At 63.1% G+C, this 17,796-nt stretch overlaps 2 protein-coding genes across 2 annotated transcripts; one reads left to right on the top strand and one right to left on the bottom strand.

Moving 5' to 3' along the window:
- Nucleotides 1-231: 231 nt before the first annotated feature.
- Nucleotides 232-3,987, bottom strand: LOC138731200 (collagen alpha-1(X) chain-like). The gene is made up of 11 exons (XM_069876999.1): nucleotides 3,514-3,987; nucleotides 3,151-3,293; nucleotides 2,778-2,846; nucleotides 2,592-2,654; nucleotides 2,458-2,514; nucleotides 2,075-2,290; nucleotides 1,524-1,877; nucleotides 1,191-1,310; nucleotides 1,052-1,105; nucleotides 846-872; nucleotides 232-534 (listed from the first exon to the last, which is right to left on the bottom strand). The coding sequence occupies exons 1-11, from the start codon at nucleotides 3,836-3,838 to the stop codon at nucleotides 247-249; spliced, it is 1,716 nt and encodes a 571-aa protein (XP_069733100.1). The 5' UTR covers nucleotides 3,839-3,987; the 3' UTR covers nucleotides 232-246.
- Nucleotides 3,988-7,248: 3,261 nt separating this feature from the next.
- IGFBP4 (insulin like growth factor binding protein 4) lies at nucleotides 7,249-14,770 on the top strand. The gene is made up of 4 exons (XM_069876672.1): nucleotides 7,249-7,627; nucleotides 13,591-13,745; nucleotides 13,876-14,010; nucleotides 14,304-14,770. Exons 1-4 carry the CDS (start codon nucleotides 7,249-7,251, stop codon nucleotides 14,430-14,432), a joined length of 798 nt encoding a protein of 265 aa, XP_069732773.1. The 3' UTR covers nucleotides 14,433-14,770.
- Nucleotides 14,771-17,796: the final 3,026 nt, after the last annotated feature.

The raw sequence follows: 17,796 nt of genomic DNA, 5'->3' as shown, positions 1-17,796 counted from the left end.
GGGTTCCCAGGGAGACCTCGAAGACCCTATGGTAGAGCAACGCAGAGATTGGACTAGGCTATTTTGGTGCTGCCTTGTTGGGGCGGGGGGCAGCTATAGGACACCCCATCGCTGTCCCCCATCCTTCTTGCTCTGTTCCCCTTCCCGGGTGCACAGACAGAAGCCGGGCAGGGTCTCTCACATGGGGGATGATCGCTCCATAAATCTCTGGCTCCTCTTTGCCACCCCGCACAGAAAGATGGAAGATTAAGGATGATCTCCATCCCCACCTCTCCATCCCTTCATCCCTCCATCCATATCCCAGCCAGAGCTGCAAGTCCCATGGTGCTCCCAGTGGGGCGAGCTGTGGCACGGAGCGCACAGAGCTGCCTGGGCTCTGGTAGCAGGGTCCCCGCAGCCAGTTTGGGGTCCCTGGGCCCCCTGAGAACTCACCGTTTGGTACCCGCTCATGGGCACCCACGAGCCAGACTGGCTGCCGGTGCTTGGGAAGGGCTGGTGGCCTGGTTTACATCCGTGTTCCCCATAGCAGCATCCCTGGGTGAGCCGCAGAGAGGCACGATTAGCCCCTGTGCATGGGGATGCACACATCTGCATGTTCCACGCATGCATGGATGTGTGTATTTGCATGTGTCCCAGACGATGGCGTGACTTGCTGCCCCCTCTCATGCCCAAGCCCATTTGGGGACTCCGGTGGTGCCGTTGGGCAAGGCAAAGGCTGGTGCTGCCCTGGCACATGGGGCAAGGGGAGTGGAGGCAGCACAAGGGGCTCAGAGATTCACATTCAGGGTGTGGAGACAGGACCCCCCAAAACATTTCCCCATGCACCAGTGCCCACAGCTACAAACCGGCTCTCCGGGGTCTCCCTTTTCTCCCTGGAAGGAAAGCAAAGAGGAGCTGCTGGTGCCTCAGTTCTGTGGGTCCCCAGGCACTCCCAACCCCCCCGGCACGGCACCCTGGGGCTGTTTGGTTTTCATGCTGGTCCTTGGGAACACGGTTTGTGTGCCCTCACTGCCAACAACCACTACCCACGGTGTCCCCCCTCCCAGCTCACCTTGGGTCCTGGTGGCCCAGCCGATCCGTGGTGCCCTGCGTGGCGCGAGTCGCACTGGAAGCGGAGGATGCGCTGGGGTGAGTGCAGGGCTGCCCCCCACCCCTGAGCACCTCCAGCCCCAGGACCCCCCTCTACTCACCCTGTAGTCCCCTGGTGGTCCTGGTGGCCCCATGGGACCAGGCATGCCCGGGGCACCCGTCTCTCCAGTCCGTCCAGGGCTCCCCGGCATGCCCGGCAGTCCGTGTTCGCCCTTCTCACCCTGTCGGCACGTGGTGCATGGGGTGGTGGGGCTCAGCACCCCACAACCCCTGGGCCCCACAGTGGGGGCAAGCCCAGAGCGCTCCAGCAGGCTGGGTATTGGATGCTTGGGGTGAAACAAGGGGCTGGTGCATCCCCAGCTGTTCCATATCCCCACCCTACTGGTTGTGCTCTGGCCCCAGTGCCATGGATGGGTTGGTTGAGACCCTCTTACCTTTGGTCCAGGGAATCCTGGCTCCCCTCGGAGCCCCGGTTTGCCAGGGAGTGATGCAGGTCCTGCAGGACCAGGGGGTCCTTTGTGCCCAGGTGCCCCGGGGGGACCTTGTGGCCCTGGGAGCCCTGGTGTCCCAGGGGGTCCATCTGGTCCTGCAGAGCCTGGAGACCCTGGAAGTCCTTCAGGCCCGGGGAAACCAGGTGGCCCCACAGCCCCCGGTGGGCCAGGGGGTCCTGGCTGCCCCTCCCGCCCAGGTGGGCCCTGGGGACCTTCATGGCCTGGGTAGCCAGGGGGGCCGGGCATCCCGGGGGGACCTGGGGGTCCCGGGTTCCCTGCAGGGCTGGATGCTCCCAGCTGCATGTTCAGGTTGGAGGGAGAAAGGAAAGAGAGAGCAGAGTTGGTGAGTAGTTGCTTGGTTGCATCCCATCCCTGTGTCTCAGCCCCCCATTCCAGTCCCTGCTGGTCCAGCCAGGGATGGACACCACAGCCGGTGCCAGGATCACCCACCACCCCCGACATCACCCACACACGCCCCCCACACCATCACTCACTTCATTCTCCGATCCCCTGGGGAGGGTGGCAGGCACAGGTGGGCTTCTGGCTGCCCAGGTACCTGGTGGTCCCGGGGGCCCTGGTGGTCCTGGAGGACCTGGAGGGCCCCGGGGACCCTGGTGACCTGGCTGTCCTGGGCTGCCGGTCTTCCCTTTCTCCCCAGAAAGTCCAGGTTGGCCTCTCTCTCCTGGGTACCCTCGGTCACCTTTCTCTCCCTGCCAGGGGAAGACAGAGCCTGGACCCCAGCTCCTGGTGCTCTCCTCCACTGACACCCACCTTGGGGATGCGCTTCCCCCTGGCACGAGTTGTGCCCCCAACCCAGATCCCAGAGTAAGAATCCAAATCCCAGGCAGAAAAGGTTTTGCACAGTCAGAAAAAGCACCTTTGGGCCAGGGGGGCCAGGGCGCACGGGGCAGATGCAGCTGGAGCCGTTGCGGGTCTGGAGAGGGAGAGAGCGGTGAGATGGGAGCCCCGGCTGCCAGGGACTGGCACGGGTGCTCTGTGCCCACCTCTCACCTGGAGAGCAGGGTCTGTCTCTGGGGTCGGGGGCACCTGCTGGGGCAGCACCATTGCTGTTGTCTGTGCGAAGGAGAAGAGGGGCTGAGTGTGAGACCCTTGAGCATCATCCCCATCCCGCCCTGCCAGCCCGCATCCCCCTGAGCCCCTTGTCTGGGTGCCCATCCCAGGCTACCCCTCCACCACCTTGATCTGCAGGAACTCCTCTTCCTCTGCGCTCCCCTCAAAGATCCTCGGGGCAGCTGTGGGTCGGTGCTGCAAGGACAGACGGGGAGAGCTCAGTGTGGGGCTGGGGGGGGTTCCAGGGGACATGGGGAATCCTCTCCTGGTGTGGGGGCTGTGCCATGCAGGGGGACACCAGGAGCTGTTGTGGCTTCTTTTCAAGGGGTAAAAGGTAGCTGAGATGTGGCTTTGAGGCTGGAGCGGGGCATTCTACCCCGGCCAGGCTGGAGCAGCTGTGCTCCAGGGCACGGATAAAGAGAAGGATGCAGTGAGGGGGCCACCAGAGTTCTAGGAGGGATGGGGGCGCAGGGAGGGGATGCCGCATGGGGAAAAGGACCTGGCCTCGTGTGCGCAGCCGGGCATGGCCCGGGCCCTTCGCTGCCCCCCTGGCGAGGGACTCCCGGTGTCTGGAGGCTGTTGCCAGCGGGGGTTTGTTCAGCAGCACCTTCCGCGTGGGCTCCTCGCCATCAGCATCTCCGTCTGCAGGAGCAAAGGGGCGATGGGGTGGGAGGTGGCAGGGCTAGAGGGGGACCAGGGTGGCACAGCACCCCCAGCTCCTGGCCGCAGTGATGCCACGAGCAGCCCCAAACCGTGGCACCTCACGTTACCCTCCAGCCTGACACTGGAGATGTCCTTCCTTTGCTAGCGTGCAGGAACAGGAGGTGCCAGGGAAGCTGTAATCCCATCCCACCAATCCTACCTTCTTCCCCATCCAGGGTTGGTGCTGTGGGGCTGGTGCTGGGATCCGGAGTGGTGTCCTCCGAGCCCAGGGGATAAAACCACTGAGCTGTAGCAAAGTGCAGGTGCCCGGCCAGGACTGAGAGGATGCAGAGCACGTGGAGGAGGCGCTGGGGGCTGCTGCACCCCATGCCGCTGCCTTGGGACCAGGCTGCCCAGGACCGTGGGGCTTGGCTCGTCCCACTAGCCCGCGCTGTCTGCTCCTGCTGCCCCAGCACAGCTCCCACTGTTATCACCACGGCTCCCACACAGCCCGACACGCCCCTTGCCCGCCCCAGCACCCACATCCCATGGGCCGCATCCAGCAGGGGGCTGAGCACCCACGCAGGCTCGTCGCCCTCTGCCCCGCTGGCTGGGGGCAAGGAGGGATGGCCAGGAATTGCAGGGAAGGCAGCCAGGGCCAGGAGTAGCTGCTGGAACCGAGTCCAGGGAGAACCAGAGAGGAGATGCTCCTTGGAAATGGGGTGTAACACCAGCAAGGAAGGGAGCAGAGGAAGGGGCTGGATGAGAGCTAGGGATATTGGCCACAGGGTCTGTGAGAAGATGGAGATGGACTTGTGGGTCGGCCAGGCTAAGCCCTGGGGATGGGGCTGCAAGAGCCCAGGAGGCATCAGGGTCCTGCAGTGTGTGCAGTCACTGTGTCCCGTAGCACAACCAACCCTGCATCTCCCCATCTCCCCCTGGGCTGGGGTCTCCAGCCCTCTGTGACCCCCAGCCCCACTTCTGCCCCTACCACCTCTTCCTGGGGCTGGGATGGCTCCAGACCCTACTCAGGGGAGTTTCAGGGAAGCAGCCTGAGCGGCTCCTCCCAGCCTTGGGAACCCCAAAGATGGGGGTTGGGAAAGATGTTCTGGGAGCCCAGAGAGCACTGGCATTGGGAGCACGAGGCTGCCTCATCTCAAGCAGGAGACCTGGGCTGCACCAAGCGCTGAGCACCCTCCTTGGCTGTAGAGCTTTGATCTCTGAGTCTCAGGGCTGGGGGGCAGCGTGGCTGGGGGGTGCACCAGCCCTGGCTCCCTCTCCATCTCGCAGGATGGTGCTGGGACAGGGTCCTGGAGGCGCTGTGCCTGGCAGGGAGGGAGCACATCCCCATCCCTTGAGTGCCCCGTTGGCTGCCAGCACTGCCGGCTGCTTCTGCCCGCAGACACAACAGAGCTGCCAAGGCCTGATAAGGCGCCGCAGCCCGAGCGAGGCTGGGCACCTGTTTGGGTTTGGCCCCAGCTTGGACACTGTGTCAAGGCTGGTGCCTCTGCCACGAGTCACGGACACCACAAGGCTGTGCCAGGCAGGGCAGGGGCTCTGGGGCAGCACAGGGGGCTGATGCCTCACAGAGCCCCCGTGACAGCTGGGAGGGGATAAGTGGGGCAGGGGAGAGTGGGGGATGCAGACCCTACCTCCCCACCACCCCAAGACCTACCTATGCCCCACCTGCACACTCGGTGCTGCCCAGCTCACCTGCACAGGAGAGAGAAGATATTCCTGGGAGCCACCAATGTCAGCACTCCAGCCTCAAAAAGCCAGTTGGAGCACTAGATGTTCTCACCCCTGAGATGAGTTTGGGGTTCTCATCTGGGGCTCTGCATTAGAGGCTGGCTTTGCTCCTCTCGAGAGGTCTGCGATACTTTGAGCCCTTTCCACGGTGATCAGGCTGAGACGCACTAGGGAGGTGGCTTTCTGTCTACTCACTGCTCCTCGTCTTCTTCCCTCTTGTCTGTTTAATCAGGACAAATGAAAGAAATAGAATCATAGAATAACCAGGTTGGAAGAGACCCACCGGATCATCGAGTCCAACCATTCCTATCAAACACTAAACCATGTCCCTTAGCACTGCGTCCACCCATGCCTCAAACCCCTCCAGGGAAGGGGACTCAACCCCCTCCCTGGACAGCCTCTGCCAGTGCCCAATGACCCTTTCTGTGAAAAATTTTTTCCTAATGTCCAGCCTAAATATCCCCTGACATCCAACACTGCACCAGCACAGGATCCTGTGCCTGCTCACAGCCCTCTGTGCTGCATTAAATTCCTGGGCACAACGAGGCTGTCACAGAGCAGCCTGCTGAGCCCTGACCTGCCCCGCAGCAAGTGGAACTGGGGTAGAATCCCTCTGGGGCAGCCCAGGTGCATCCCCTTGTGCACAGCTACAGGGCAGCCCCAACCTCCCAGGGCCCTTTTGAAGCTTTGCCCTGTGTCCCACCCCAGGGCCCCACAGCTGAACCCAACATCTAGGTGTTTATGGATCATTAATTGCCTTGAAAGCAGTCACAAACCCCAGTGGCTCCCAGTGCTCAGCCAAGTCCTTGGTGGAGCCAGTGCACAAGGCTGGCTCGCTGTGTCCTGCAGGGTGAAGTTCGCCTTGTCTCCCGGTTGGTGCTGGGTGGTTGTGGTCATCTCGCCAGCCTCTGTGCAGCAGGCAGCGGTGGTTTGGCTGGAGGTGACCGCAGCCAGCGTGGTGACGTGGCCAGCACTCAGATGCCACTGTGCCGTGTGTCCCTGCGTGTGCAGGACAAAGCTCCTCGCAGCAGCTCCTGTTCCGTGGCACGAGTTCAGCCGGTCTCTGGCTTAGCCTGGCTGCAGCAGATCCTTACCCAGGACAGGGACACGGGCCAGAGCTCATGGCATCCCAGGCTGTATTCGAGCCCTCCCCATCACATCAGGAGGGTCCCCCCAGCTCCCCCATACCCTGTGCTGCCCGAGACACCCCTGGGCGCAGCTCGCGGGGCACCAGGAGGATGCTCAGGGACCTGTTGCTCTTGGTCCCTGCTGGCTCCTCTCCCTCGGTGCTCCCTGGCTGCCCCGACGCGGTTTTTGCGGGGCCTGGCGGGGCTGGAGCCACGGGGAGGGAGGGATGCTCGGGCTCCCTGCCCGCTGCCTCCCGATTTTCCCAAATAGCCACTAGGTGCCGGCACCTTTCAACTTATCCCGGGTTTGTGCGGGATTGGGGGGATGCGGGGAGCCGGTGGGTGCGGGATCGGGGGGCTCGGGCTGCCCCGGCGGCCCTGGGGCTGAAGTCATCGCCAACATCTACTCTGCAGCCCCCACTGGTTCGGAGCGTGCGTCCCAGTCCATCCCAGTTACTCTCAGGGACTGGGCAGTTGGGGGTGGGCTCCGGGGGAGGGGATTGGGCTCCGAGGGGTGTGCAGGATCGGGGGTCTCGGGGTCTCCCGGTGGCCCTGGGGCTGAAGTCATCACCGCCATCTACTCTGCAGTCCCCACTGGTTCGGAGCGTGCGTCCCAGTCCATCCCAGTTACTCTCAGGGACTGGGCAGTTGGGGGTGGGCTCCGGGGGAGGGGATTGGACTCCGGGGGGGTGAATGGTTAGGGGTCTCAGGGTCTCCCGGTGGCACCGGGGCTGAAGTCATCGCCAATATCTATTTTGCAGCCCCCACTGGTTCGGAGCGTGTGTCCCAGTTCATCCCAGTTACTCTCAGGGACTGGGCGGGCTGGGGTGGGCTCCGGGGGAGGGGATTGGGCTGCGGGGGGGTCTCCCGGTGGCCCCGGGGCTGGAGTGGCCGCCCCCCCCTCCTTCGCCGCCCCCGCCGCGCGTCCCCGGTGGCTTTCCCGGTGCCGTCGGGGGCGGCCCCGCCGGTGGCCCCGGTGCCGGCGGCCGGAGGTGTGGCCAGCGGCCGCATAAAGGCGTTTGCCCCCGCCCCGCTCCCCCAGCCGAGCTCCGCCGGGTGCGGGCGGGCGCGGAGCCGCGATGCGCGGAGCCGCCGGGGCGCGGCTGCGGCTCCCGGTGCCGGTGTCGGTGCTGGCGCTGCTGCTGGCGCTGTCGGCGGGTCCGGGCGGCGGGGAGGAGGCGATCCAGTGCCCCCCGTGCTCGGAGGAGCGGCTGGCGCGGTGCAAAGCGCCGCAGGGCTGCGCGGAGCTGGTGCGGGAGCCGGGCTGCGGGTGCTGCGCGACCTGCGCGCTCGGGCGCGGCACCGCCTGCGGCGTTTACACGGCTCGGTGCGGAGCGGGGCTGCGCTGCTACCCCCCCCGAGGCGTGTCCCGGCCCCTGCACACCCTCATGCACGGCCAGGGCGTCTGCACCGACCTGGCCGACGTCGAAGCCATCCAGGAGAGCCTCCACCCCCCAGGTAAGGCGGATGCGGGGCGGCGAGGGGTCTCGGTGCCCTCCTGCAGCCCTCGTTGGCACCAACTTGCTCTCTGCTTGTGTGGCTACGGGACTGAGAATGAATCAGAATAGTTTGTGTTGGAAGGGACCTTAAAGATCGTCCAACCTGGCCTGGAACACCTCCAGGGATGGGGCAGCCACCACTGCTCTGGGTAACCTGTTCCAGTGTCTCATCACTCTCATGGTGAAGGAATTCTTCCTTATGTCTAGTCTTTATCTGTCCCTCTCCAGTTTATCCCCATTGCCCCTCATCCTATCACTCCAAGCCTTTGTGAACAGTCCCTCCCCAGCTTTCCTGTAGCCCCTTCAGGCACTGGAATGAGGTGGAAGGCTCAGCGAGGGACCCTGGAGTGGGACGGGATAGGACTCCCCAGGGATGGACATAACCAGAGTGCAAGCAGCGCTGAGCTTCTTGAGAAGCTGGGTACCAACAGGTCACCTTTGTGCCATCCTCACCCTGGCACAGCAGTGCCGCAGCGGGTGGCTCTGTGCATGCTGGAGTGGGGTGCTTGGCAGGGACTCATCACCCACACAGCACGGAGCTTCACGGGGGTCTCCAGGCTGTCTCTGGAGCTTCCTGAGATCCCACCACTGGGTACCAGCAGGTCACATTTGTGCCATTCTTATCCACCCCTGGCATGGTGGTGTCGCAGCTGGTGGCTCCGTGCATGCTGGAGTGGGGCGCTTGGCAGGGTCTTATCACCCAACACAGCATCAAGCTTCCTGACATCCCACAACTGGGTACCAGCGGGTCACTTTTGTGCCTTCCTTATCCTGGCACAGCCGTGTTGCAGCCGGTGGCTCCGTGCACGCTGGAGTGGGGTGCTTGGCAGGGGCTCCTCGCCCCCTGTGTCCTGGCTGCAGTGCCCAGGGTGGCTGGGCAGCCCGGGTCCTGCAGGTACCCATGGTCTGGGACAAGTCCCAGCTGCTGCAGAAGCTCTGGTTGCTGGTTACCCCTGTGCTGCCCCTTCCCCAGGATGCTACCAGCAGTTTCCAGGAGGAAACAGGAAAGAGGCCTCGGGGCACCTGCTTCCCTTGCAGGCAGGACAGGTCGGGCTCTGGGCAGGGGCTCTGCCAAGAGCTGTGTCCTTTTGGGACCAGGCAGGGGAGAGGTTGCAGTCCAGGCTGGAGAATCACAGAATCACTAGGTTGGAAAAGACCTCCAGGATGGTCGGGTCCAACCACGAGAGAAACTCACTGCCTGTGAGCTCTGCCCGTGCCCCTTGGAGCTGGGGAGCAGCATCCCCCGTGAGATGGCCAGCGAGCTGGTGGAGCAGTGTCCGTCCCCGTCTGTGCCGGTGGCTGGTTCCTGGCTCCGTTCCCTCCTTGCATGGCTGGTCCACGGCAGCTCCATTGATGCCCCCGTGTAAGGAGAGCTCTTTGCAGATGGAGCCACCCCCTCCAGGGACAGGAGCTGGCCCTGAGTGCTTGGCATGGGATCCTCTGCGGAGACCCCCTGCCCTGCCCGTCTGCCTTCATCCCACATCCTGCAGGAGCAGTCTGGGCTCCCTGGCCCGGGCTTGTGTTGGGCTGCCAAGCCCTGTTGGTTTTGGCCGTGCCCCGTGTACCACAGCATTTTTTCCCACAGCCTTTAGGAAAGAGACTTGCAGTTTTTTTCCCTCCCTTCCCGGGGTGTTTTGCCCTTGCTGGGGACGGGTGGGTGGCCGTGGGAGCCAGACTCACCCACCGGGCACCGTGTGTGCCCAGCGTTGCAGGTGGCGGAGGGGAGAGTGGGCAGTGGCGAGCCCCTTGGCGGGGGACAGGACACAGGCAGGACACCCCGAAGCACATTGTTTCGTGCAGCTCCAGTGGGAAAATCCTGGTGGGACGTCCGAGTCGCAAGTCTCTGTCCCATCCTGGCAACCTGGAGCCAGCGGGAGCGCGGGGCTGGGGGTGCAGGCTCCATCCCTCCCATCACAGCCCTGCCTGGCACAGTGATGAGGAATCCAATGGTTCTGATTTGGAGCAGCAGAAAGGATTTAAATGCCTGTTTCGGGGCAGGGGCGTATGCAGCCGGTGTCCCCCAGCGCTGCGTGGGTGCCGGGCGAGCGGAGGCCGCAGCGAGCGGGTGGCTGGGAAGCGGTTAATGTGCAGCTCGTACAGTAAACACTTTGTCTGGGGGCTCAGCCTGGGGGGCTCCGCATTCCAGGGAAGAGGCTGGTGTCAGGGGGGGCTGGGCTGAGGCTGGGCTTTCCGAGGGGTTGGACGATGGCTCCCAGCTCCATTGCCAGAAAAAGCCTCTCCGCTCACCCAGGACGCGCGGCACCCGCAGGACGGGGCTTTCTAGGACATGAGGGAGGGGGTGGCCGCTGTCCTGACCCAAGACCCGTGGCTATGGGTCTGGGCACCTTGTGCAGGACCCTGGTCCCTGCCTTGCGCTCCCAGCCCTGCCAGCTCCCATCCTGCAGCCCGAGCCCTGCGACAGGGCTGCATCCGGAAGGTTCCAGCCGTGGCTTTTCGGCACAGCCCGCGGGTGTCTAGGAGAGACGATGGCCGAACCCGTGTGTGGCAGCTGGGAAGAGGTGAGGATGTTTTCCCCGGCACACGGCGAGTGATTTAATGCTGGGTAAATAATTATGTCTGGGAAAAACTGACCCGCAGGAGCTGCCTGCATCCCGTGTGGCTGGGATGGATCCTGTTGCCTTCTGTGTGCAGTGATGGGGAGGGATGGTGGTGTCTGAGCCCCGTCTGGATGGTGCACGAGCAGCGAGCACAGGCTGGGTTCAGGCACCCACCCCACATGCATCCGTCACTGCCCTTTTCCACCCAGTCAGGGGGCCAAGCAAGGCTGTTGCCCTGTCCCAGCTGCCCCTTGGGATGGGATGTGACATTCTCCTGTGCTTAGGCTTCTCTGAGCTGGGAGCTGCTCTTGGCAAGGCGATGATCCCCAGAAGGAATCATTTGCATCTGCATCCCGACCTCTCCTCTGTTGGTCTCATGTCTGTGTCCCCTCCAGCACAGGGGGGTCCTTTGCACCTGAGCTGGCGAGGCTGGGGGAGCGGAGCTGGAGTTGTGGGGTTCCCTGACACTTGTCGCTCTCCCATGGACACGTGCCCGCTCCAAGGCTTCACTTGCTGCCCTGGGTTCTCCTCCCATGGGAGCCGCACAGTGGAGCCCGGAGCCCTTCGCTGCTCCCTTGTGATCCACCGCACTGAGCCCAAGTTCAGCATGTGACCAACCCCAATTGCAGCTCCCGTTAATTGATGGCGACACTGAATGATTCGTTTGTGTCTTCTGTCCATGGGCTGAGCAGAAGGCTGGGCAGAAACCCTCCTCCTGCTGGGATGGGGCGGCTGGCGAGAGCAGCGCCCGTTCCCGTCCCCTTGGCACCCGCTTCCATCCCCAGCGGAGCAGAGGGGCTTCCCCGGCCCTCGGCCAACCAGGGCCCCCCTTCTCCATGGTTTCTTTCCTCCCTCGACCCTCAGAAACTTCCCTGCTGGCACAGTCCCAACCGTGACCAGCAGCACCAGGATGCTGGTGGCCAGTGCATGGACTGTCCTGAGTGGCCGGGGCTGCCAGGCACAACGGGGCGCTGGGAGAGGTGCAGGATGGCTCAGGGGCACTGGTGCTGCTGGGGCCAGCATGCAGATGGTGCTTCCCAAGGGGTTGGGGCTCCAGGCTACGCAGGGAGCGAGCTGAGGGGTTGGTGGGGGCCTCCAGGCTCCACAGAAGTTGCTTTTTCCATGTCCGTGTGCACGAGTGCGAGGAGTTCCCTTGCCCAGCTGGTGCAGGGGGATTGCCAAGGGGCTCCTCAAGCCGCTGCTTAGCGGGTGGGAAAATCACCCCCAGGACCACAGTGATCCCTGCAGTGGGGAGGGATCCTGGGGTCATCGCATGAGTCGGGGGGCAGCTCAGCACTGGGGGGCCACGGGACTCAACGCTCTGTCCCCAGCGCTGGGGGCCAGGTGGGAGCCACCTCGCTGCCTGGAAGCGCAGGCATTTTGTGTGACCTTGCAGAAATGTTCTTGGCATCTGGTTTTATTTAAGCTGAGAGATTTGATGCTCTGAAGGTGGCGGTGGGGAAGGGGAGGCGTTTGTCATGCCGGGGCTGGGTGAGGGCTTCCCTGGTCCTGCCTTTCCATGGGGTGGGAGCAACACTTGGAGGTGCCGGGACCTGGGCAGGGTGGTCCTCAACTTCACTAGGGCCAAATCTCCCACCCAGGTCTTCATTCCCTGAGGAGATACAGGGGAGGGAAGGAGAATCCCTGCCCGAGAACCCCTCCCTCTGGCTCTGCTGCCAGTGCCCACCTTGCACCACGACCATGTGGTTGGTGCCGGCGGGGCTGGCATCGCTCTGCGTGGGGCGCTGGAGCCTTTGGGTTTGTGTTTCAAATTTCAAGGGCATGAGCTGTTTCCCGGAAAAAAAAAATTGACACATTAAACAAAAAGCAAATAACAGGAATGAAGGAGAAGGATTTGATCGGGGCTTCGCTGTGAACTTTAACCGGGCTGCTGGGAGCTGGTCCAGGAGCCCTTGGCTGCATGGGAGCCGCCACGTGAGGTGCCCAGGGGAGACAGGGGATGGGATCCCACCAGGTTGGGGTGGGCAGGAGGCTGTGGCTCCAGGGCTGCCTGCAGGAAAGGTTGTGCTGGGCATCACCCCAGAGCCTCCACGGTGCTGGAAGCCCCTGGGTGCTTCCCCCCATGCTGCAGCGTGACCACCCACCTGCCTGGTTTGGGAAGGTTTTTCCTGTTGCCAGCTCCAATATTGATTAATTTAAACCCAGCCCTGGGATAAACTTGGACAGGGAGCCCTGGCCGCTTTCCTCTTACAGCTCAGGAGGATGAGAGATCAAAATGCTGCTTGGGCTGTGCCTGATGCAAGTGGGACCCTGGCTCCTGGGGGCATCCGCCCCTCCTCAGAGCGTTAACAGGCCTCAAACTGGAGGAACCAGTGATGTTTTTAAAACTAAAGTTGCGCCGAGAGCTCAGGTCTCATGATGCTCCCTCCAGCTGCCAACATCTGGGATCGCAGTTTGGCTGCGCCCCTGGTGCAGGCGAGGATGCCAAGCGCTGCCTTTCTGGATTGGCCCCACGGGGAGATTAACTTTCTTATTCCAGGAATTTCTTCTTTCATGTCTTTGTGGGAGCTGTGCCCCGTGGCTCCGGTCCCGGCTGCGGTGCCTGGTGCTGTCCCGGGGCTGGCGGGGGCTCAGAGCAGCCCCAGCGCCTCCTTTCCTGCTGCAGCTCCTCAGGGGCAGCTTTTGGGGGTCACTGGGGCTCCCTGGATGTGTGTCACCTTCCAGCCCTGTGGGTCCAGTGCTGTGGGCCAGCACCTGGTGCCTGGTGGCACGTGGCTGGCTGGGGCACAGCCAGAGCCTCGTGCTGTGCCGCACGCTGCAGCAGCTCCCTGGTGCTCGCGCAGCGCGCATTTGCAACCCTACACATGGCAACAAGCCCATGAATTGTGGCTAATGAGTCATTAAAAACTCCCAGGAGCCTTCCCCAGGGCTGCAGAGCTCAGCCCAGCACAGTGCTGGGGAGCAGCAAGGGCAAGAGGGGACCTGGGGTGAAGACGCCTGTGGGAACCTCGAGTTGCGCCAGGAGAGGTTTAGATTGGATATTAGGAAAAATGTCTTTACTGACAGAGTAGTGAAGCCCTGGCAGAGGCTGCCCAGGGAGGTGGTGGAGCCTCCATCCCTGGAGAGGTTCAAAAAACACGTAGATGTGGCACTTTGGGACATGGTTTGGTTGGCACGGTGGGGTTGGGCTGATGGTTGGACTGGATGCTTGAGCTTAGAGGGCTTTTCCAACCTTAATGATTCCACGATCCCCTGATTCTATGACTGGGGAGGGGAGCGTGTGGTACAGCAGCACAGGCTGCACGTTGTCCCTGGGGGGGCAGGTTGCTTTGCTGGGGCACTGCAGGGCAGCACCCGGGGCTGCCCCGTGGCGCTGAGGCTCCTCTTGTCTGTGTCCTTGCAGAGAAGGAGGAGATTGACCACCCCAACAACAGCTTCAGCCCCTGCAGCATCCACGACCGCAAGTGCCTGCAGAAGCATCAGGCGAAGCGGGTCAACAACGGCAACAAGATGCGCAACAGCGGGAGCCCGTACCACCGCGAGGAGACGCGGCCCATAGTGAGCACCGCAGGGCTGGGGAGGACAGGATGGGTGCTGGGGACCCTCATGGCTCTGCTTTGGGTTCCTGGGGGGCTGGGGTGGGCGCATGCTCCAGCCCTGCTGCCGGCTCAGCTCCCTCTTCCCGCAGGTGCAGGGCTCGTGCCAGAGCGAGCTGCACCGGGCGCTGGAGAGGCTCGCCGCCTCTCAGACCCGCACGCACGAGGACCTCTACGTCATCCCCATCCCCAACTGCGACCGCAACGGCAACTTCCACCCCAAGCAGGTAGGACAGGCTCTCCTCCATCACCGGGGGCCGTCGGGGCTGCTCGCATGGGGAGCATTTTGCAGAGTGAGGGTGAAGTCGGGAGGGGGACGTGGATGGATGGGCTGGTGTTGGGGCACGGCAGAGACCTTCTGGCTTCGGTGGGAATCGCCCTTCGGGTGTTGTGGGTCCCTTGGCAAAAGCCCAGGGGTGGGATGGGGGTGGCAAAGCCCCCCCGAGAGTTCCCAGGCAGCCTGTGGGAATGGGGACGCGGGGGCCAGGCTGGATGCTCCTCACCAAACGTGTCCCCTCAGTGTCACCCGGCGCTGGACGGGCAGCGGGGCAAGTGCTGGTGCGTGGACCGCAAGACGGGAGTGAAGCTACCAGGCTTTCTGGAACTGAAGGGGGACTTGGACTGTCACCAGCTGGCAGACAGCATGTGAGCGTGACAGTGGTGGCCCCTGCGCCGTGGCCAGGACACTCGCAGGGACTGTGTGGGAGACAAAGAGGGGGGACGCAGCCGCCGAGCAGCTCCCCGGTGCTGAGGACCCTGACGTGAACCCCGCATCGCCACAGGGCACAGCACCGCGAGCCGCGCCACGACCACTAGCCACCACCACGGCGGGGTCCCCGGCGTGTCCCGATGGCTCCGCCATCCCGCACGGACACTCGCATGGACAGATGCTGCCCTGGAGCTGGTGCCAGGCTGCCCGGGTGGAGAGCGCCCACATCACGCTGCCACCACCCCGAGGTGCTGCTTCCACCCCAGGGTGCCCCATGGCTTTCGCCCCTCTGTGCTGCGGTGTGGCCAGGGGACCCAGAGCGTGGTGGATGTGGCTCATCTGGTGCCCCTGGGGATGCTGTGGCAGCCCCCCTGCCCGCAGTGCCTTGCCATCCCCGCCAAGATCTCTGCGTGTGACAGCAGAAGTGCCTCATCCTGCCCTCTCTGGCAGCAGGACACTGCGCTACAACTGCCTGGGCAAGGACTCGGGGAGCTCGTACAACTGAGGGGGGGGGCAGAGAGACACCCCCACCCCCCCCACTGCCTGCCTGGTGCCCTCACTGGCTCCTTCGTGCCCAAAGTGTGTGTGCGATGGGCATCGCAGCCGCACCGCGCAATGAGAGACCCTCCCCGGCCCCGCTGCAGCCCCCAGTCCTGTGGCTCAGGAACCTCCTGCTCCCCTCCATCCCAGGAACCATCCTCCTGCTCCCATCCCATCCCAGGAACCTCCTGCTCCCTCCATCCCAGGAACCATCCTCCTGCTCTCCTCCATCCCAGGAACCTCCTGCTCTCCCATCCCATCCCATCCCATCCCATCCCATCCCATCCCTGGCTGGTGGCCGCAGCCTTTCCCTCCTGTCCATCCCATCTCCTCCTGCCCCATCCTTGGGATGAGGGGCTTCAGGCACCCCTAGGCGTGTCGTGTTTCCCTGCGGGTGCTGATCCTAGAGGGGGATCCAAAGATTTTTCGTGGAACGGGGCGCTGCCGCCGATGGTTTCTGTCTTCTCTTCTTCCAACTTGGCCAACGTGACAAAACCAGGATGAATTTCTGGAACGTCTCAGCGCCGGGAGTTGTGGATTTCGCCAGCACAAAGTTCTTAGCTGGGAAACTGTCACTATTTTTGTAGATTTTTTTTTTTTTCCTTCTTCTTTTTCCTTTGAAGCTTCTCTGCGGGAGCCAGCTGGGCTGGAAATTCTTCACCTAAATGTCTTTTTGGTGAGAAATGGCTGTGCTGGCTGCCAGGGCAAGCGTGCCAAAGACGAAGGGGACTTTGCCAAGCCTCCCCTCCCAACCCACTCCCCTGAGTCCATAGCTACCCTGGAAACCATATGGATTCGCCCTGTCCGTGCCGGTGGGTGCCAAGGCCCCTGATGGGAATGAAACGTTTCAGTTTTAGTGAAACACGCTTCTGCACCCCCAGATCCCAGCAGCTCCCCGGCACAAAACTGGTGGGGACGTCATCGCATCAGGACGTGGGTGGGGACAGGGATTGGCAAGTGCCACTGTCCCACTGGCCAGATGAGGATGGAGCGAGCCAGGATGGGGGCTGGCATTGCAGCTCATCCATCGCTGTGGCTTCTTGTCCAGGTGGCAGCATCCCTGTGCCACATCCCATGTCCCCAGGTGCCGTGCAGCACCTTGCTGGGCTCTTGGTGAATCCTCTGCTTGTCCCCGTGCCCTGCTGGATCCCCTGCTTGTCCTCGTGCCCTGCTGGATCCCTGCTTGTCCCCGTGCCCTGCTGGACCCCCCGCTTGTCCCCGTGCCCTGCTGGACCCCCCGCTTGTCCCCGTGCCCTGCTGGATCCCCTGCTTGTCCTCATGCCCTGCTGGATCCCCTGCTTGTCCCCGTGCCCTGCTGGATCCCCTGCTTGTCCCCGTGCCCTGCTGGACCCCCCGCTTGTCCCCGCGCCCTGCTGGATCCCCTGCTTGTCCTCATGCCCTGCTGGATCCACTGCTTGTCCTCGTGCCCTGCTAGATCCCCTGCTTGTCCTCATGCCCTGCTGGATCCCCTGCTTGTCCCCGTGCCCTGCTGGATCCCCTGCCTGCCCCAGTGCCAGCCCAGCTATGCGTGTCCCTGCTTGGAAGGGGCTGCAGGCAACTTCTAAACTGAGCCACTTTGCCAGGATGGGTGGGAATGGGGGTCCCTGCTGGCCCCTCGGCCCCCACCACACAGAGGGTTTCGCGGGGCTGCTGGGGACCGGGGCTGGTGCTGGTGGCAGCTCCAACCTGGTGGCCTCGGCCACCCGGACCCTCCCCGCACGCAGCCAGGGCTGCATCCACAGGTCCAGCAGAGCCTGGTTTTGAGGTGCCTGGGCAGGGGCTGGGGATGCCAGCGCTTGCCAGGCAGTTTTGTGTCCAGCACAGAGGGCTCCAGCGTTCTCTATCGTCTCTCCTGTAGTTTAAGGCCGCATTTACACATGATCACATAGCAGTGTAAGGCTCCCCAATCCCAGCGGCATTTTTCCACGCTGATGAGGTCTCTGCCAGTTCCTCATGGGCCAAGCCCGTCCTTTCGGACTCCCATGTAGCACCGACTCTCTTTTACAGTAAACTTGAACCTTTGTATCATCAAAAAGAAAAAAATAAATGACTGTATTTAATTTTCCCTGGTATTCAATGCGTTTGTATCAGGTGCGTTTTATCTTTGCATTGCTTTAAAGAAAAGGAGAGGAGGTGGAAGAAAAGCAATCGAAATCTGAGGGGAGATTGAGATGAGCTCTTCAGACCAGGGAGCCTGGGAGTGCTGCTCGGTGCTGGGGTTGGTATGAATCGAGCATCACCAGCTCCACTTGGTGTTTTGGGACGGTGTCAGGGGATGCAGCCGGGAGATACCAAGGCATGGGAATCAATCATAGAATCATAGAATAACCAGGTTGGAAGAGACCCACCGGATCATCGAGTCCAACCATTCCTGGCCATGGCTTGGCTGTCTCACAGTGTTTGCAGCAACCCCGCTCGCTGGGGCACTGGGAGGTGGCGTTGCCCGCGGTCGCAGCGCAGGAGGACAGCGTGGTGGCTCCCACTGCAGCTCCGGGGGCTGGAGGTGTTCGCCCAGGCTGGCGCCAGCGCGATGCTCCGGTTACTGGAGCTGCGTGGCCGGCGGCGCTCGGGGTTGTGCAAACACCCCAGAGGAGCGGGGCCCGAAGGCAGCGTCTGCAGCCAACGTAGACAAGCGCTGTAATTTGCTGGCGCAGCACATCGGCAGCCGGACCAGGGAAGACGCCAGCTCTCCTGGAGCCCAGCCCAGCACCTCGGTCCAGCACCGATAGCTGCCCAGGGCTCTCCTTGGGGCCCCCTCCAGCTG

Source organism: Phaenicophaeus curvirostris, chromosome 26, assembly GCF_032191515.1.
Source record: "Phaenicophaeus curvirostris isolate KB17595 chromosome 26, BPBGC_Pcur_1.0, whole genome shotgun sequence".
Taxonomy (NCBI): domain Eukaryota; kingdom Metazoa; phylum Chordata; class Aves; order Cuculiformes; family Cuculidae; genus Phaenicophaeus; species Phaenicophaeus curvirostris.
Note: the sequence above shows the minus strand (reverse complement) of the source record. Positions and strands in the feature narration are given on the sequence as shown.